The sequence below is a fragment of the Salvelinus fontinalis genome, chromosome 35, assembly GCF_029448725.1.
Source record: "Salvelinus fontinalis isolate EN_2023a chromosome 35, ASM2944872v1, whole genome shotgun sequence".
Lineage (NCBI taxonomy): Eukaryota > Metazoa > Chordata > Actinopteri > Salmoniformes > Salmonidae > Salvelinus > Salvelinus fontinalis.
This window is the reverse complement of record NC_074699.1, coordinates 38567327-38588642: the sequence shown is the minus strand read 5'-3', so window position 1 is coordinate 38588642 and position 21316 is coordinate 38567327. Positions and strand designations below refer to the sequence as shown.

Here is a 21316-nt window from a genome sequence, read left to right as displayed (position 1 = left end):
GAGAGAGAGAGGAGAGAGTTAATTCATAACACTACTCTACCCACCACGACCCTTCTCTCTCACCCTCTCTCCCTCTCTCTTCACTAGGACCAGGGCCCAGCGGGCGCAGGGGGATCCGACGGCTCAGACAGCGGTGAGGAGGACGAGAGCGAAGAAGAGAGCGAGGATGAGGAAGATGAGGATGATGAAGACGATGATGATGATGAGGAAAATAAAGAAGAGGAAGAGGGTGAAGAGAATGAGGAGCCTCTGTCGTTAGAATGGCCAGACACCAGACGTAAACAGGCCACATATCTGTTTCTCCTACCGATAGTGTTCCCTCTGTGGCTCACTGTGCCCGACGTACGCAACCCGGTACGTATCACCTACATTTCTGTGTTACATTCACGCCATTTCTGTACTGTGTTTGTGTCCTGCAAAGTGGCCAAAATGTAGAACACAAAATATCTTCTAATATATGCTGATATGAGCTTCCTGTGAGTTCTTCCTCAGGCTTCCAGAAAATACTTTGCCATGACGTTTATTGGCTCCATCACGTGGATCGCTGTGTTCTCCTATCTAATGGTCTGGTGGGCTCATCAGGTATCCCTCTGGTTGGATTTTACATCACATGACTTCCATCTTGTTTACAAACTATTAGTTCAGCGCTTCTTTGACTCAGGCCAGGATTTAATCAGATCAGCAATAACCCGAGGTAACAGACAGACCCGAGGTAACAGACACACCCGAGGTAACAGACACACCCGGGGTAACAGACACACCCGAGGTAACAGATACACCCGAGGTAACAGACACACCCATGGCAATGGCAATGTCCAAGATGGGTCTAACGATGGGTCTAACGATGGGTCTAACGAAGGGTCTAACGATGGGTCTAACGATGGGTATAACGATGGGTCTAACGATGGGTCTAACAATGGGTCTAACGATGGGTCTAACGAAGGGTCTAACGATGGGTCTAACGACGGGCATAACGACAGGGCTAACGATATGGCTAACGACAGGTATAACGATAGGGCTAATGGAAGGGCTAATGGTAGGTATAACGATAGGGCTAATGACAGGACTAACGATAGGGCATAATGATAGGATAGGTCTAACGACAGGACTAACGACAGGACTAACGACAGGGCATAACGATAGGGCATAACGATAGGGCATAACAATAGGCTAACGATAGGCATAATGATAGCGCTAACGATAGGTATAACGATAGGGCTAACGATAGATATAACGATAGGGCTAACGACAGGGCTAACGATAGGTATAACGACAGGGCTAACGATAGGGCCAACGATAAGGCTAACGATAGGGCTAACGATAGGGCTAACGATAAGGCTAAAGATAGGGCTAACGATAGGGCTAACGATAAGTCTAACGATAAGTCTAACGATAGGGCTAACGATAAGGCTAAAGATAGGGCTAAAGATAGGGCTAACGTCGGGAGCCTCTTGGGGTTTATGGGTAACGATGGGTCTAACGATTGGTATAACGATTGGTATAACGATGGGTCTAACGATGGGTCTAACGATGGGTCTAACGATGGGTCTAACGATGGGTCTAACGATGGGTATAACGATTGGTATAACGATTGGTATAACGATGGGTCTAACGATGGGTCTAACGATGGGTCTAATGACAGGGCCAACGACAGGTATAACGATAGGGCTAACGACGGGACTAACGATAGGGCTAAACGAAGGGTCTAACGATTGGTATAACGATGGGTCTAACGATGGGTCTAACGATTGGTATAACGATTGGTATAACGATGGGTCTAACGATGGGTCTAACGATTGGTATAACGAAGGGTATAACGATGGGTCTAACGATGGGTCTAACGATGGGTCTAACGATTGGTATACCGATGGGTCTAACGACAGGGCCAACGACAGGTATAACGATATGGCTAACGACAGGTATAACGATAGGGCTAATGATAGGGCTAACGGTAGGTATAACGATAGGGCTAATGACAGGACTAACGATAGGGCTAACGATAGGGCATAACGATAGGTATAACGATAGGGCTAACGATAGGGCTAACGATAGGGCTAACGATAGGGCTAACGATAGGGCTAACGATAGGGCTAACGATAGGGCTAACGATAGGGATAAAGATAGGGCTAACGATAGGGCTAACGCTAGGGCTAACGATAGGGCTAACGATAAGGCTAACGATAAGGCTAAAGATAGGGCTAACGATAAGGCTAAAGATAGGGCAAACGATAGGGCTAACGATAAGGCTAACGATAGGGCTAACGATAGGTCTAACGATAAGGCTAAAGATAGGTATAACGATAGGGCTAAAGATAGGGCTAACGATAGGGCTAACGATAAGGCTAACGATAGGGCTAACGATAGGTCTAACGATAAGGCTAAAGATAGGGCTAACGTCGGGAGCCTCTTGGGGTTTTGACATCTCCAACGCAGTAACACTTCCGACACCACCTACTATAAACAAAAGCAATGATGAGCACCGGTTATCTTGGGTTAACGCTGGTCTGGTTGAATCCTGGCCTCCGTCTCCACTCGGGATGAACAACGGATGTGCTACGTATTTGTCTATGACTTACATTTTGATTGATGTATTGACTGGGTGAGACTGATTGGTTGATTGACTGCTGGCTCCCTAGGTGGGGGAGACCATAGGCATCTCAGAGGAGATCATGGGGCTGACCATCCTGGCAGCAGGCACCTCCATCCCTGACCTCATCACTAGTGTCATCGTGGCCCGTAAAGGACTGGGAGACATGGCTGTGTCCAGCTCAGTGGGATCCAACATCTTCGATATCACTATGGGGTTAGTATAGACTACTGTTACTACAGAGATATCACTATGGGGTTAGTATAGACTACTGTTACTACAGAGATATCACTATGGGGTTAGTATAGACCACTATCACTACAGAGATATCACTATGGGGTTAGTATAGACCACTATCACTACAGAGATATCACTATGGGGTTAGTATAGACCACTATCACTACAGAGATATCACTATGGGGTTAGTATAGACCACTATAACTACAGAGATATCACTATGGGGTTAGTATAGACCACTATAACTAGAGATATCACTATGGGGTTAGTATAGACCACTATCACTACAGAGATATCACTATGGGGTTAGTATAGACCACTATCACTACAGAGATATCACTATGGGGTTAGTATAGACCACTATCACTACAGAGATATCACTATGGGGTTAGTATAGACCACTATCACTACAGAGATATCACTATGGGGTTAGTATAGACCACTGTAACTACAGAGATATCACTATGGGGTTAGTATAGACCACTATCACTACAGAGATATCACTATGGGGTTAGTATAGACCACTATCACTACAGAGATATCACTATGGGGTTAGTATAGACCACTGTCACTACAGAGATATCACTATGGGGTTAGTATAGACCACTATCACTACAGAGATATCACTATGGGGTTAGTATAGACCACTATAACTACAGAGATATCACTATGGGGTTAGTATAGACCACTATCACTACAGAGATATCACTATGGGGTTAGTATAGACCACTATAACTACAGAGATATCACTATGGGGTTAGTATAGACCACTATCACTACAGAGATATCACTATGGGGTTAGTATAGACCACTATCACTACAGAGATATCACTATGGGGTTAGTATAGACCACTATCACTGCAGAGATATCACTATGGGGTTAGTATAGACTACTATCACTACAGAGATATCACTATGGGGTTAGTATAGACCACTATCACTACAGAGATATCACTATGGGGTTAGTATAGACCACTATCACTACCGAGATATCACTATGAACTGTGTACCGTTGTCTGTAGTAAACGATCAAGGCACTTTTTGTTACTACTCTCAAAGGTGATTGTTTATCTCCCTCTGTCTCCACCCCTCCTCACTCTCCATCTCTCTACATCCCTCTGCCTCCACCCCTCCTCTCTCTCTGTCTCTCACTCTCTCCATCCCTCCTCTCTCTCCGTCTCTCTACATCCCCCTGTCTCCACCCCTCCTCTCTCTCCATCTCTCTCCATCCCTCTGCCTCCACCCCTCCTCTCTATCTGTCTCTCACTCTCTCCATCCCTCCTCTCTCTCTGTCTACATCCCTCCTCTCTCTCTGTCTCTCCCTCTCTACATCCCTCTATCCTCCACCCCTCCACTCCACTCTCTGTCAATTCAATTCAATTCAATTCAATTGACTTTATTGACATGGCAAGTTCATTATTACTTACATTGTCAAAGTATACATATCGAAAAATAAAAATCAAATATATATGTATATATATATACAGAATATATATATATTTATATATAAATAAATGGTGGGACCAACAGCAATAATAGTAGTAGTAGTGGACATGGGATTACCATTAACAACAACAACATCTCTCCCTCTCTACATCACTCCAGCCTGCCTGTCCCATGGTTGATCTTCTCGGCGATGCAAGGCGGTGTACCGGTGGCGGTGAACTCCAACGGTCTGTTCTGTGCCATCGTGCTCCTCTTCGTCATGCTCCTCTTCGTCATCATCAGCATCGCGGCGTGTCGGTGGAAGATGAGCCGTGTTCTGGGCCTCACCATGTTCATGCTTTACTTCGTGTTCCTGGTGCTCAGTGTGATGCTGGAGGACCGTGTTATTATCTGCCCCGTCTCCATCTGAGGTCAGAGGTCAGACACCATTATGTTAGCTTCAGGAATGTTTATTTATTTATTTTTTACTAAGATGAAACTGAATATGTTGTACTGTACAGAGCATTATGGGTATTGTAGTACATTGTACTACAATGAGGGAGGGGAAAAAGGCGTGTCAGGAAGTCATTTAAATAATCACCGCGCAACTGTGTCGTCAGTCACTAACATTCATGGCTGTGACGGTATAGGGAGCGGATTCCCCAGTGTTACTGTTGACAGAGGGGATTCCCCAGTGTTACTGTTGACAGAGGGGATTCCCCAGTGTTACTGTTGACAGAGGGGATTCCCCAGTGTTACTGTTGACAGAGGGGATTCCCCAGTGTTACTGTTGACAGAGGGGATTCCCCAGTGTTACTGTTGACAGAGGGGATTCCCCAGTGTTACTGTTGACAGAGGGGATTCCCTAGTGTTACTGTTGACAGAGGGGATTCCCCAGTGTTACTGTTGACAGAGGGGATTGTGTTGTCTATGTTGAATCAGTGGACACCTCCATGGTTGGACTATTTCTGGTCTCTTTCACCAGAACTGACGTGCAACAGTAGAGGTTGTCTGTCCACAACTACTGAAGAGAGACTCTTATCAGAACTGACGTGCAACAGTAGAGGTTGTCTGTCCACAACTCCTGAAGAGAGACTCAGTAATTGTAGAAGTTGTCCAGCCACACACACACACATCCATGTTAGTGTTCATCCATGTAAAAAAAATGTCAATACAGCCATTTCTTTTAGAGTTAAAAAAAAAAACCCGACAACAAAAAAACTGGTTTATCAGGTGCAGAGAGGTACAGCAGCTTTTGAGTTCTCATGTAAATGATTCTGTGTCTAGAAAACCCAGGAATGGTGTAGTTCAGGTACACGACCCAGATGTAACCTTTATTACATTAACCGTCAGCGTTGTAGTGTCATGTGTTATGTATGTATGCAATACACTTGTGTGGTTCAGATGGATGCAAAGAGAATGTATTGATGTATAGTCAACTATTCATATGTTGTACTTACAATCCATGCAGCAATTAAATCCTTTTTTAAAATAATATTCAATAAAAGGTGTTGATTGGTTAATTATGTTCTATGAAAACAAATGTTCTGGGGTCATTTAAAACTGAAGCCAGGATTCAATCAAAAGGTGTATTATGAAACAAATATATATACAACAAAGTGTGTTGTTGACGATGTGTCTTTCAAAGGTCATTTTCCCCCCCCGGCGTTCGCTGTCAAGGCTGTGTATGTCGGTGTAAACATCCTTCTCAGACGTGATTTAATCCCCCGTGTAGAAACACACACGATTGGCCACGGGTAGAAGTGATTTTATTTCCAGTCAGAGACAACTCTGATGATCCAGTCAAACAGTACATGATTCATCTCATCATCAGATCCACAGACCCGTCGTACAGAGCTGTAAAACAACACTAGGGACATTTTATAAAATGTCTTCTCTACAAAGAGCAGATCAAATATTATACATTGACCTAAATAGAAAATAAATATTTTGTTTGGACATTAACCTTCTACAATGACTAGTAACCTTCTAGAGCATTCTATTCAGTCTGTAGATTCTGTGATTGGAATGTAAAGGTCATTTCCCCATGGAGCGGCCATACGCACCGTTTACCGTCAATGCAGTCTCTGCTAAAGCAGGAACACAGCCTTTACATTTCAATCACCCTGCAAAACTGAACTTCCGCCACACGGATTGAATAGAACCCTTCATCTGCAGAGATCGACAACAAAAACGATTTAAAACTGTTCACACTGCTGATATTCATGAGTGATATTTTTTTGACAGTCCAGGTCTCTCTTAATAAAACGCTTAGTTGGTTGGTAACAATCTTTAGCGTTCAAAATAGCAACGTCCGTTTCATGTTTGCATAGTAGCGCTATTCTGCGATTGGTGCTCTCAGCTGTCAATCATTGACGTGGCCAGCTCTCATTGGACCCTTCTTGACAGAGGTCCTCTTCTAGCCAACGACATCAGTCTGTTGTTACATTGTAATTTGAGGTCACCGGTGTGCCTCATCGGTCACTCGTAAGATGACTGGTGACGTTTCCGTCTACATTGCAGTCGGCCAGGATAGGTGTTTAACGTATCTGTTAAAAGGGGGCACATTATGATGTCATACAGGTACTTCAAGGATTTCATTCTGAGTTGGAAGTATTTTCCCTGGCGAGAGAGAGATGTTGCTGCGTACTGTAAACCCGGGAGGATTTTCAAGTGTTTACCTGGTCAAGTGGACTCAACGGTTGTTCTCCACTCAGACAACTGAAAGCATTATAATCTATGTTCAGGTGTACACCTCCCCACCCCCCCCCCCCCCCCCCCCACACACACACACATAAAATCACCAAACATGATTTAAAATGAAGACAATACATCGCCAAAGGCTGACCTTGGTATCATCAGTATAACAGGCCGGGTATAAACAGCCATGTCATCATAGCCACCGAGGTCCTGCTACTTCAACCACTTATTTTCACCCCCCCCCCCAAAAAAACGGTTTTGACTGCAGGTGATGTGCCAATGGAACATTCCTTTGTGCTGCTGAACAATGAACCCAAACGTAGGTTGTTACTCACATAGTACCTTGTATGGAAGAAGAACAGAACACGTGTATATAGATGAACATAGACATAGGATCATATCTAAAACGTTTGAGGACGTATCAAGTTATCGAAGGTTGGTATGTTGTGTCGGGCCTGACGTCCTTAACGTGGGTTAGAAACCAGAGCTGAACTGGCCCTCCGCTTTGGGAAATTACAACTTGTGACTGCTGCAGGGACTCAGTCAGGGTACGGGCTCAATTCCATTTCAAATTGGTCGATTTAGAAAGTTAACCAAATTCCAAAATTGTATGAATCATTCTTACTGAAGCCCGACTCTAGACTCACCTACACATCAATGGTACGAATCCTTCTTACTGCAGCCCAACTCTAGACTCAACTACACATCAATGGTATGAATCCTTCTTACTGAAGCCCAACTCTAGACTCACCTACACATCAATGGTATGAATCATTCTGAAGCCCAACTCTAGACTCACCTACACATCAATGGTATGAATCATTCTTACTAAAGCCCAACTCTGGACTTATAGCTCCTAACAGAACTAAAATATAAAACGCAACATGCAACACTTTCAAAGGTTTTACTGAGTTACAGTTCATAGAAGGGAATCAGTCAATTAAAATAAAGATCATTAGGCCTCTAATCTATGTATTTCACATGACTGGGCAGCGGCGCAGCCATGGGTGGGCCTGGGAGGGCATAGGCCCACCCACTTGGAAGCCAAGTCCACCCACTGGGGAGCCAGGTTCAGCCAATCAGAATTCCCCCACAAAAGGGTTTTATTACAGAAAGAAATACTCTTCAGCACGCCCCTCCTCCTCCTCAGACGATCCCGCAGGTAAAGAAGCCGGATGTGGAGGTCCTGGGCTGGCGTGGTTACATGTGGTCTGCGGTTGTGAGGCCGGTTGGACGTACTGCCAAAGTCTCTGAAATTACATTGGAGGCGGCTTACGGTAGAGAAATGAACATTCAATTCTCTGGAAACAGCTCGGTTGGACATTCCTGCATTCAGCATGCCAATTGCACGCTCCCTCAAAACTTGAGACATCTGTGGCATTCTGCAGTGTGATAAAACTGCACATTTTAGAGTGGCCTTTAATTGTCCCCAGCACAAGGTGCACCTGTGTAATGATCATGCTGTTTAATCAGCTTCTTGATTTGGGTTATCTTGGCAAAGGATAAACAAATTTGGATGTAAACAAATTTGTGCGCAACATTTAAGCTTTTTGTGCGTATGGAACATTTCAGGGATCTTTTATTTCAGCTCATGAAACATGGGACCAACACTTTACATGTTGCGTTTATATTTTTGTTCAGTATATACACTGTACCATAGTACCGTTTTGGATGATTATTTTTTGGTTCTAAAACACATAAATTAAAATCTAAAAAAGTTTTTTGAAGGGGAACAGACAGTCACCTCAAAACTATTGAACAACCCACCCTTTCCTTGTAAATTCCCTGTCATAAACCCACTATTCACAGTTTATAACACCTGATGAGAGGCCCACACGTACAGGAAGTACAGAGAATATGAAAGGACATGAAACACGGAACCTACTGTCGTGTAGCAATATTCCCTCCATTTATCAAAAGGGTAACTACATGTTCTTAACAGTACACAGAGGTCCCAAAGGTACTCCAACTTGAAGGTACTTTAAAATGTACTTCACTTTAACCTGAAGGTACTTTAAAAGGTACTTCACTTTAACGTGAAGGTACTTTAAAAGGTACTTCACTTTAACGTGAAGGTACTTTAAAAGGTACTTCACTTTAACTTGAAGGTACTTCAACTTTAACTTGAAGGTACTTTAAAAGGTACTTCACTTTAACGTGAAGGTACTTTAAAAGGTACTTCACTTTAACGTGAAGGTACTTTAAAAGGTACTTCACTTTAACTTGAAGGTACTTTAAAAGGTACTTCACTTTAACTTGAAGGTACTTTAAAAGGTACTTCACTTTAACTTGAAGGTACTTCAACTTTAACTTGAAGGTACTTTAAAAGGTACTTCACTTTAACTTGAAGGTACTTTAAAAGGTACCTCACTTTAACTTGAAGGTACTTTAAAAGGTACTTCACTTTAACTTGAAGGTACTTTATAAGGTACTCCAACTTTAACTCGAAGGTACTTTAAAAGGTACTTCCACTTTAATGATATTAATACTGATATCTGAGGAGCCGATTCATACAGCATGTTGTGCCAAAGATGTTAAAGTCAGTTTTACAACCGCACACTACTTTAAAAACAGAGGTCAATCAGTTTTGTAAACGTCAAAGTATTCGACTCAGTATGGGTATTTCTGTAATAGATATTTATAAACGAATCAATCCATACTGGGATACGTCTTGTCAACAACAACATCTGTTGTAAAGTGCAGCGAAAATATTTAACGCAACATTTTGGCAGTTTTAAAGCGACTTTAGTTGTTTTGAGTGAATCTTTGAACGCCCTCACTGATACAATACTTCAAACCAGCTTAGTTCAGTTTACGATGGACATCAGTGTGGTACAGTAACAGGGACAGTTACACTCCTCACTGTAAATACTACTAGAACTTTCTAACAGACATCAACCACAGGAGGAGAGGAATGGATGTTTCACCCTGACAGGAAGCCAGTACATCCATCAACCACAGGAGGAGAGGAATGGATGTTTCACCCTGACAGGAAGCCAATACATCCATCAACCACAGGAGGAGAGGAATGGATGTTTCACCCTGACAGGAAGCCAGTACATCCATCAACCACAGGAGGAGAGGAATGGATGTTTCACCCTGACAGGAAGCCAATACATCCATCAACTACAGGAGGAGAGGAATGGATGTTTCACCCTGACAGGAAGCCAATACATCCATCAACCACAGGAGGAGAGGAAATGGATGTTTCACCCTGACAGGAAGCCAGTACATCCATCTAAACAAATAAAACAGACTAAAATAAATAAAAGTCGTACTTTGTATAAATAGAATTCAAGTTAAGTAAAATATTGCTGATATTAGTCTCTATAATTTGACTATATAATACAAATGTTGTTTTATAAAAGGTCCCTACTACTACTGTCGTATATAAAGTACATTTTGTATTTTATGTAACAATTTGTACAAGATTTCTTAAAAACATAAGTCCCCCTGAAATAGAACTCGTCAAAATGTGTGATCTCCATCCATCCAGAGGGGTACGTCCAGAACCTATAACAACCAGGTGATGAGATGGGATTTTATAAACATCCCCTTTTGTGAGACTAGTCAAGACTACATAATAACACCCTGGTCGGCCAGCTCCGTTAGTCTCTGGTCAGCTCCGTTAGTCTCTGGTCAGCTCCGTTAGTCTCTGGTCAGCCCCGTTAGTCTCTGGTCAGCCCCGTTAGTCTCTGGTCAGCCCCGTTAGTCTCTGGTCAGCCCCGTTAGTCTCTGGTCAGCTCCGTTAGTCTCTGGTCAGCTCCGTTAGTCTCTGGTCAGCTCCGTTAGTCTCTGGTCAGCTCCGTTAGTCTCTGGTCAGCTCCGTCAGTCTCTGGTCAGCCCCGTTAGTCTCTGGTCAGCCCCGTTAGTCTCTGGTCAGCTCCGTTAGTCTCTGGTCAGCTCCGTTAGTCTCTGGTCAGCTCCGTTAGTCTCTGGTCAGCCCCGTTAGTCTCTGGTCAGCTCCGTTAGTCTCTGGTCAGCCCCGTTAGTCTCTGGTCAGCTCCGTTAGTCTCTGGTCAGCTCCGTTAGTCTCTGGTCAGCTCCGTTAGTCTCTGGTCAGCCCCGTTAGTCTCTGGTCAGCTCCGTTAGTCTCTGGTCAGCTCCGTTAGTCTCTGGTCAGCCCCGTTAGTCTCTGGTCAGCTCCGTTAGTCTCTGGTCAGCTCCGTTAGTCTCTGGTCAGCCCCGTTAGTCTCTGGTCAGCTCCGTTAGTCTCTGGTCAGCTCCGTTAGTCTCTGGTCAGCCCCGTCACGTCTCTCACAGGTGACGGACACGACCCAAAACATCACCGTGTCATCACACATTCTGTAAGTCTTTCTAAAGGGATTCCTGAGCTCGTCTTTAAAGCAATCCTCAGTCCTCTTTGGGAAAGCCACCGTTGTAATACATGGATTTTATACAGCGCTTTTCATGGACACAAAGATCTCTTGAACCCTAACCCACGTGTGCTACCCGCGGCTGTGCTATGCTGAGTGACGGAGGTGACTGGCCCGGGTGGAGGCTGAAGTGTCTGTCGGAGGTGACACGTCAGGGGTAAAGGGGTCAGAGTTCAGAGGTAGGGCTCTCCGAAGGTCTTGCGACACTCCATGACCCCAGCGCTGGGCGGACGGTCGCAGTTGTGCGTCAGCTTCACCAGGTTGGGGCTGAGGTGGTCGTACGCCATCTTGTATTCACGGTCAAACGCGTCTGGAGGGAGGAGAAAGAGTGAGACGAGATTAACCCATCGATGTTTAACACTGATTTAAATGTCATTTAAACTGAAGACCTTCTCGTGAAAACGCTGCAGTACACCAAAGGAGCATTCAACAGTGTATGAGGTGACCTCTAGACGACACCTGAAGAGCAGGTGGCTGTGAGTACACTACAGGAGCATTCAACAGTGTATGAGGTGACCTCTAGACGACAGAGCAGTTGGCTGTGAGTACACTACAGGAGCATTCAACAGTGTATGAGGTGACCTCTAGATGACAGAGTAGTTGGCTGTGAGTACACTACAGGAGCATTCAACAGTGTATGAGGTGACCTCTAGATGACAGAGCAGGTGGCTGTGAGTACACTACAGGAGCATTCAACAGTGTATGGGGTGACCTCTAGACGACACCTGAAGAGCAGGTGGCTGTGAGTACACTACAGGAGCATTCAACAGTGTATGAGGTGACCTCTAGACGACAGAGCAGTTGGCTGTGAGTACACTACAGGAGCATTCAACAGTGTATGAGGTGACCTCTAGATGACACCTGAAGAGCAGTTGGCTGTGAGTACACTACAGGAGCATTCAACAGTGTATGAGGTGACCTCTAGACGACAGAGCAGTTGGCTGTGAGTACACTACAGGAGCATTCAACAGTGTACGAGGTGACCTCTAGACAACACCTGAAGAGCAGTTGGCTGTGAGTACACTACAGGAGCATTCAACAGTGTATGAGGTGACCTCTAGATGACAGAGCAGGTGGCTGTGAGTACACTACAGGAGCATTCAACAGTGTATGAGGTGACCTCTAGACGACAGAGCAGTTGGCTGTGAGTACACTACAGGAGCATTCAACAGTGTACGAGGTGACCTCTAGATGACACCTGAAGAGCAGTTGGCTGTGAGTACACTACAGGAGCATTCAACAGTGTATGAGGTGACCTCTAGATGACAGAGCAGGTGGCTGTGAGTACACTACAGGAGCATTCAACAGTGTACGAGGTGACCTCTAGACGACACCTGAAGAGTAGTTGGCTGTGAGTACACTACAGGAGCATTCAACAGTGTATGAGGTGACCTCTAGATGACACCTGAAGAGCAGTTGGCTGTGAGTACACTACAGGAGCATTCAACAGTGTATGAGGTGACCTCTAGATGACACCTGAAGAGCAGGTGGCTGTGAGTACACTACAGGAGCATTCAACAGTGTATGAGGTGACCTCTAGATGACACCTGAAGAGCAGTTGGCTGTGAGTACACCACAGGAGTATTCAACAGTGTATGAGGTGACCTCTAGATGACAGAGTAGTTGGCTGTGAGTACACTACAGGAGCATTCAACAGTGTATGAGGTGACCTCTAGATGACAGAGCAGGTGGCTGTGAGTACACTACAGGAGCATTCAACAGTGTATGGGGTGATCTCTAGATGACACCTGAAGAGCAGGTGGCTGTGAGTACACTACAGGAGCATTCAACAGTGTATGAGGTGACCTCTAGACGACACCTGAAGAGCAGGTGGCTGTGAGTACACTACAGGAGCATTCAACAGTGTATGAGGTGACCTCTAGATGACAGAGCAGGTGGCTGTGAGTACACTACAGGAGCATTCAACAGTGTACGAGGTGACCTCTAGATGACACCTGAAGAGCAGTTGGCTGTGAGTACACTACAGGAGCATTCAACAGTGTATGAGGTGATCTCTAGATGACACCTGAAGAGCAGTTGGCTGTGAGTACACTACAGGAGCATTCAACAGTGTATGGGGTGACCTCTAGATGACAGAGCAGGTGGCTGTGAGTACACTACAGGAGCATTCAACAGTGTACGAGGTGACCTCTAGATGACACCTGAAGAGCAGTTGGCTGTGAGTACACTACAGGAGCATTCAACAGTGTATGAGGTGATCTCTAGATGACCCCTGAAGAGCAGTTGGCTGTGAGTACACTACAGGAGCATTCAACAGTGTATGAGGTGACCTCTAGATGACACCTGAAGAGCAGTTGGCTGTGAGTACACTACAGGAGCATTCAACAGTGTATGAGGTGACCTCTAGATGACACCTGAAGAGCAGGTGGCTGTGAGTACACTACAGGAGCATTCAACAGTGTATGAGGTGACCTCTAGATGACCCCTGAAGAGCAGTTGGCTGTGAGTACACTACAGGAGCATTCAACAGTGTATGAGGTGACCTCTAGATGACAGAGCAGGTGGCTGTGAGTACACTACAGGAGCATTCAACAGTGTATGGGGTGATCTCTAGATGACACCTGAAGAGCAGGTGGCTGTGAGTACACTACAGGAGCATTCAACAGTGTATGAGGTGACCTCTAGACGACACCTGAAGAGCAGGTGGCTGTGAGTACACTACAGGAGCATTCAACAGTGTATGAGGTGACCTCTAGATGACAGAGCAGGTGGCTGTGAGTACACTACAGGAGCATTCAACAGTGTATGAGGTGACCTCTAGATGACACCTGAAGAGCAGTTGGCTGTGAGTACACTACAGGAGCATTCAACAGTGTATGAGGTGACCTCTAGATGACACCTGAAGAGCAGTTGGCTGTGAGTACACTACAGTAGCATTCAACAGTGTATGAGGTGATCTCTAGATGACCCCTGAAGAGCAGTTGGCTGTGAGTACACTACAGGAGCATTCAACAGTGTATGAGGTGACCTCTAGATGACACCTGAAGAGCAGTTGGCTGTGAGTACACTACAGGAGCATTCAACAGTGTATGAGGTGACCTCTAGATGACACCTGAAGAGCAGTTGGCTGTGAGTACACTACAGGAGCATTCAACAGTGTATGAGGTGACCTCTAGATGACCCCTGAAGAGCAGTTGGCTGTGAGTACACTACAGGAGCATTCAACAGTGTATGTGGTGACCTCTAGATGACAGAGCAGTTGGCTGTGAGTACACTACAGGAGCATTCAACAGTGTATGGGGTGACCTCTAGATGACACCTGAAGAGCAGTTGGCTGTGAGTACACTACAGGAGCATTCAACAGTGTATGAGGTGACCTCTAGATGACAGAGCAGTTGGCTGTGAGTACACTACAGGAGCATTCAACAGTGTATGTGGTGACCTCTAGACGACAGAGCAGTTGGCTGTGAGTACACTACAGGAGCATTCAACAGTGTATGAGGTGACCTCTAGATGACACCTGAAGAGCAGTTGGCTGTGAGTACACTACAGGAGCATTCAACAGTGTATGAGGTGACCTCTAGATGACAGAGCAGTTGGCTGTGAGTACACTACAGGAGCATTCAACAGTGTATGAGGTGATCTCTAGATGACACCTGAAGAGCAGTTGGCTGTGAGTACACTACAGGAGCATTCAACAGTGTACGAGGTGACCTCTAGATGACAGAGCAGTTGGCTGTGAGTACACTACAGGAGCATTCAACAGTGTACGAGGTGACCTCTAGATGACAGAGCAGGTGGCTGGATGTATAGACAGGGAATAAGGGTTGAGACACTGCAGGACTTCTGAAACTACTAGGACAATGAAATACAGACTTACCGATGTCAATGTTGTCCTTTCCCAGAGCCACCAGACACAGGAAGAGGATGTCTCTGTACAGACTCCTGCAGAGGGAAGGGCACCGGGATGTGAGATGGTACAGAGGACATTTAGCAGACTAGTTATTACAGTAGTTAGCATGCCGACCGGCTGTCTTGGACATCAAAGAGGCTCATGATACTTAATGTTGACCTTAACCTTTTTCCAACCTTGCTATACACCAACTGACTTTAAATCAAATCAAATGTTATTGGTCACATACACATGGTTAACAGATGTTATTGGTCACATGGTTAGCAGATGTTATTGGTCATATACACATGGTTATCAGATGTTATTGGTCACATACACATGGTTATCAGATGTTAATGCGAGTGTATTGAAATGCTTGTGTTTCTAGTTCCGACAGTGTAGTAAAATCTAACAGTTCCCCAACAACTACCTAAAACACACAAATCTAAAAGGGGTGAATGAGAACATGTACAGTTGAAGTCGGAAGTTTACATACACCTCAGCCAAATACATTTAAACTCAGTTTTTCACAATTCCTGACATTTAATCCTAGTAAAAATTCCCTGTCTTAGGTCAGTTAGGATCACCACTTTATTTTAAGAATGTGAAATGTCAGAATAATAGTAGAGAATTATTTCTTTCAGCTTTTATTTCTTTCATCACATTCCCAGTGGGTCAGAAGTTACATACACTCAATTAGTATTTGGTAGCATTGCCTTTAAATTGTTTAACTTGGGTCAAACGTTTCAGCCTTCCACAAGCTTCCCACAATAAGTTGGGTGAATTTTGGCCCGTTTCTCCTGACAGAGCTGGTGTAACTGAGTCAGGTTTATAGGCCTCCTTGATCGCTCTTTCAGTTCCGCCCACTAATTTTCTATAGGATTGAGGTCAGAGCCTTGTGATGGCCACTCCAATACCTGGACTTTGTTGTCCTTAAGCCATTTTGTCACAACTTTGGAAGTATACTTAGGGTCATTGTCCATTTGGAAGACCCATTTGCGACCAAGTTTTAACTTCCTGACTGATGTCTTGAGATGTTGCTTCAATATATCCACATAATTCTCCTGCCTCATGATGCCATCTATTTGTGAAGTGCACCAGTCCCTCCTGCAGCAAAGCACCCCCACAACATGATGCTGCCACCCCCGTGCTTCACGGTTGGGATGGTGTTCTTCGGCTTGCAAGCCTCCCCCTTTTTCCTCCAAACATAACGATGGTCATAATGGCCAAACAGTTCTATTTTTGTTGCATCAGACCAGAGAACATGTCGCCAAAAAGTATGATCTTTGTCCCCATGTGCAGTTTCAAACCATAGTCTGGCTTTTTTATGGCGGTTTTGGAGCAGTGGCTTCTTCTTGCTGAGCGGCCTTTCAGGTTATGTCGATATAGGACTCGTTTTACTGTGATATAGATACTTTTGTACCTGTTTCCTCCAGCATCTTCACAAGGTCCTTTGCTGTTGTTCTGGGATTGATTTGCACTTTTCGCACCAAAGTACGTTCATCTCTAGGAGACAGAACGCTTCTCCTTCCTGAGCGGTATGACGGCTGCGTGGTCCCATGGTGTTTATACTTGCGTACTATTGTTTGTACAGATGAACGTGGTACCTTCAGGCGTTTCGAAATTGCTCCCAAGGATGAACCAGACTTGTGGAGGTCCGCAATTTTTTTTCTGAGGTCTTGGCTGATTTCTTATGATTTTCCCATGATGTCAAGCAAAGAGGCACTGCTTTTGAAGGTAGGCCTTGAAATACATCCACAGGTACACCTCCAATTGACTCAAATTATAAGTGAAATAATCTGTCTGTAAACAATTGTTGGAAAAATTACTTGTGTCATGCACAAAGTAGATGTCCTAACCGACTTGTCAAAACTATAGTTTGTTAACAAGAAATTTGTGTAGTGGTTGAAAAACGAGTTTCAATGACTCCAACCTAAGTGTATGTAAACTTCTGACTTCAACTGTACATATAAATATATGGATGAGCGATGGCCGCGTGGCATTTAGTGACGCGCTCTGAATGTTGCAGATAGATAGAAATAGGACGAATAGAGCTGATGATTCTTTATCTTGGCAGACAATCAAATCAAATGTATTTATATAGCCCTTCGTACATCAGCTGATATCTCAAATTGCTGTACAGAAACCCAGCCTAAAACCCCAAACAGCAAGCAATGCAGGTGTAGAAGCACGGTGGCTAGGAAAAACTCCCTAGAAAGGACGGAATCATGTTTGTTCTACATGACACATTTCTATCTGAATGTTTCAGTAGCGTTACATCCTCCTGAACATGCCCCTGGACAATGGCGTTATCAATGTGTAACCCCTGACCTTTGCCTCTTGACCCCCAGGCTCTGCCCCAGCAGCTGTAGGAGCTGTCCCATTGGTCGAGAGACGTCGTTCCTCTGGATGCTCTTGACCACGCTGTGGAGTAGCTCCTCCCCAAACGGACGCTCCGCCTCGCTCACAGGACGACACAACGGGTAGCCCACACCTGGAGGCAGGGGTCAGAAAGACGGATATGTAGGCTACACAAATACACACTTCATATATAACAAACGTGTCCACGTGCACACACACACGTAGGTACATTTACATTACATTTAAGTCATTTAGCAGACGCTCTTATCCAGAGCGACTTACAAATTGGAAAGTTCATACATATTCATCCTGGTCCCCCCGTGGGAATTGAACCCTGGTCCCCCCGTGGGAATTGAACCCACAACCCTGGCGTTGCAAGCGCCATGCTCTACCAACTGAGCCACACGGGACCAGGGTTCAATTCCCACGGGGGGACCAGGATGAATATGTATGAACTTTCCAATTTGTAAGTCGCTCTGGATAAGAGCGTCTGCTAAATGACTTAAATGTAAATGTAAATGTACCTACGTGTGTGTGTGCACGTGGACACGTTTGTTATATATGAAGTGTGTATTTGTGTAGCAAGACCAATCACACACACAGTAAACCACAGATGCTAACCCATTCTCAAATACAGGAGTGTATAATACAAGAGTCTATTTGAGATCCAACTAGACGAAGACACACATTCAAATGTTGGAAGAACTGAAGAAAATTAATCACTGGAAACAACATTATTTAGACAATTCAATCAAAGAATTATCAAGACTGTCAGGCAAGTGGAAAACAGCAATACAGCGATGCATTTCAACCACATAAAGATACTGAGGACAGAGAAAATGAAACAGGTTTTCCAAAAATGACTACAAGGAGAACAAACAGGGTGCAGCAAAGCAAAGCAGAGAAGAGCAGACAGGACACACAGAGACTAAGGAGAGGACTCAGCAGACAGGACACACAGAGACAAAGGAGAGGACTCAGCTGTCGGACACACAGAGACCAAAGGAGAGGACTCAGCTGTCGAGTCCTAAAGAGAACACTCACTGTCTAACAACAGAGCACAGTTAAGCCCTGAAAGACAGAGAGCAGAGAGCACAACAGACCCCTGTTAGCTACATTACAGTACACAGAGATACAAAATGGCTGCCACATAGCTGCCCGTGGTTCAGAGCTCTTCCATCTGCCAAAGTCAGGCTACAAAAAGGCTACGAGACCTCCACAATTCATACAGATATGCTCTTCTTAAAACCACCGTAAAATATAGACTTCTGGCTTTATCTGTTCCTTGATAAAACAAGGTGCTGAGACGGCTTCAGTCCCTGCTGTAGAGTACGACTTAATGCATTTCACTGAGACGGCTTCAGTCCCTGCTGTAGAGTACGACTTAATGCATTTCACTGAGCCGGTTTCAGGACCCGCTGTAGACTGTGAATTAATGCATTTCACTGAGACGGTTTCAGGACCTGCTGTAGACTGTGAATTAATGCATTTCACTGAGACGGTTTCAGGACCTGCTGTAGACTGTGACTTAATGCATTTCACTGAGACGGTTTCAGGACCTGCTGTAGACTGTGACTTAATGCATTTCACTGAGACGGTTTCAGGACCTGCTGTAGACTGTGACTTAATGCATTTCACTGAGACGGTTTCAGGACCTGCTGTAGACTGTGATTTAATGCATTTCACTGAGACGGTTTCAGGACCCGCTGTAGACTGTGACTTAATGCATTTCACTGAGACGGTTTCAGGACCTGCTGTAGACTGTGACCTAATGCATTTCACTGAGCCGGTTTCAGGACCCGCTGTAGACTGTGACTTAATGCATTTCACTGAGACGGTTTCAGGACCTGCTGTAGACTGTGACTTAATGCATTTCACTGAGACGGTTTCAGGACCTGCTGTAGACTGTGACTTAATGCATTTCACTGAGACGGTTTCAGGACCCGCTGTAGACTGTGACCTAATGCATTTCACGGAGATGGTTTCAGGACCCGCTGTAGGCTGTGACTTAATGCATTTCACGGAGATGGTTTCAGGACCCGCTGTAGACTGTGACTTAATGCATTTCACTGAGACGGTTTCAGGACCCGCTGTAGACTGTGACTTAATGCATTTCACGGAGCCGGTTTCAGGACCTGCTGTAGACTGTGACTTAATGCATTTCACTGAGACGGCTTCAGGACCCGCTGTAGACTGTGACCTAATGCATTTCACGGAGATGGTTTCAGGACCCGCTGTAGGCTGTGACTTAATGCATTTCACGGAGATGGTTTCAGGACCCGCTGTAGACTGTGACTTAATGCATTTCACTGAGACGGTTTCAGGACCCGCTGTAGACTGTGACCTAATGCATTTCACGGAGACGGTTTCAGGACCCGCTGTAGACTGTGACTTAATGCATTTCACTGAGACGGTTTCAGGACCCGCTGTAGACTGTGACTTAATGCATTTCACTGAGACGGTTTCAGGACCCGCTGTAGACTGTGACTTAATGCATTTCACTGAGACGGTTTCAGGACCCGCTGTAGACTGTGACTTAATGCATTTCACTGAGCCGGTTTCAGGACCCGCTGTAGACTGTGACTTAATGCATTTCACTGAGACGGTTTCAGGACCCGCTGTAGACTGTGACTTAATGCATTTCACTGAGACGGCTTCAGGACCCGCTGTAGACTGGGACTTAATGCATTTCACTGAGCCGGTTTCAGGACCCGCTGTAGACTGTGACCTAATGCATTTCACTGAGACGGTTTCAGGTCCCGCTGTAGACTGTGATTTAATGCATTTCACTGAGACGGCTTCAGGACCCGCTGTAGACTGGGACTTAATGCATTTCACTGAGCCGGTTTCAGGTCCCGCTGTAGACTGTGATTTAATGCATTTCACTGAGACGGTTTCAGGACCCGCTGTAGACTGTGACTTAATGCATTTCACTGAGACGGCTTCAGGACCCGCTGTAGACTGTGACTTAATACATTTCACTGAGACGGTTTCAGGTCCCGCTGTAGACTGTGACTTAATGCATTTCACTGAGACGGTTTCAGGACCCGCTGTAGACTGTGACCTACTCTGTGTGTTCCACAGGATGTAGAACGGCTGGATGAGGTCCCGGTGCAGCTTGAGGTTGTCCCATAAAATCTGGACCAACACGTGTTTACTGTCCTCTGACATCCAGTGGCGAGGGACCTGGGGAAGGACAGGGACAGATATGAGACACACACACTAGCTCAATGACAATATATCTGGAGGGAGACGTATAGACAGGGAATAAGGGGTGAGGTGTATAGACAGGGAATAAGGGGTGAGGTGTATAGACAGGGAATAAGGGGTGAGGTGTATAGACAGGGAATAAGGGGTGAGGTGTATATACAGGGAATAAGAGGTGAGATGTATAGACAGGGAATAAGGGGTGAGGTGTATATACAGGGAATAAGAGGTGAGATGTATAGACAGGGAATAAGGGGTGAGGTGTATAGACAGGGAATAAGAGGTGAGATGTATAGACAGGGAATAAGGGGTGAGGTATAGACAGGGAATAAGAGGTGAGATGTATAGACAGGGAATAAGGGGTGAGGTGTATAGACAGGGAATAAGGTGGGAGGTGTATAGACAGGGAATAAGGGGTGAGGTGTATAGACAGGGAATAAGGGGTTGAGGTGTATAGACAGGGAATAAGGTGTTGAGATGTATAGACAGGGAATAAGGGGTGAGGTGTATAGACAGGGAATAAGGGGTTGAGGTGTATAGACAGGGAATAAGGTGTTGAGATGTATAGAC

The 21316-nt window shown here is 45.1% G+C and overlaps 2 protein-coding genes across 4 annotated transcripts in view; one reads left to right on the top strand and one right to left on the bottom strand.

The window, feature by feature from the left end:
* Positions 1 to 5744, top strand: part of LOC129834835 (sodium/potassium/calcium exchanger 1-like) — a 53036-nt gene extending 47292 nt beyond the window's left edge. For 2 of the 3 annotated variants that reach the window (XM_055900147.1, XM_055900146.1), the window contains 4 exons: positions 88 to 354; positions 493 to 582; positions 2637 to 2803; positions 4430 to 5744. In XM_055900147.1, the coding sequence (XP_055756122.1) occupies positions 88 to 354; positions 493 to 582; positions 2637 to 2803; positions 4430 to 4679 (774 nt within the window). In that variant the 3' untranslated portion in view covers positions 4680 to 5744. The remainder of the gene's footprint in view (positions 1 to 87; positions 355 to 492; positions 583 to 2636; positions 2804 to 4429) is intronic. The other variant, XR_008756314.1, reaches the window with a different exon arrangement.
* Positions 5745 to 7185: 1441 nt separating this feature from the next.
* Positions 7186 to 21316, bottom strand: part of LOC129834830 (C-myc promoter-binding protein-like) — a 168464-nt gene continuing 154333 nt past the window's right edge. Inside the window, exons 33-37 of the mRNA XM_055900135.1 lie at positions 20608 to 20725; positions 18584 to 18610; positions 17510 to 17672; positions 15167 to 15231; positions 7186 to 11635 (exon numbers count right to left, since the gene is read on the bottom strand). Coding sequence (XP_055756110.1) covers positions 11499 to 11635; positions 15167 to 15231; positions 17510 to 17672; positions 18584 to 18610; positions 20608 to 20725 — 510 coding nt within the window. The 3' untranslated portion in view covers positions 7186 to 11498. The remainder of the gene's footprint in view (positions 11636 to 15166; positions 15232 to 17509; positions 17673 to 18583; positions 18611 to 20607; positions 20726 to 21316) is intronic.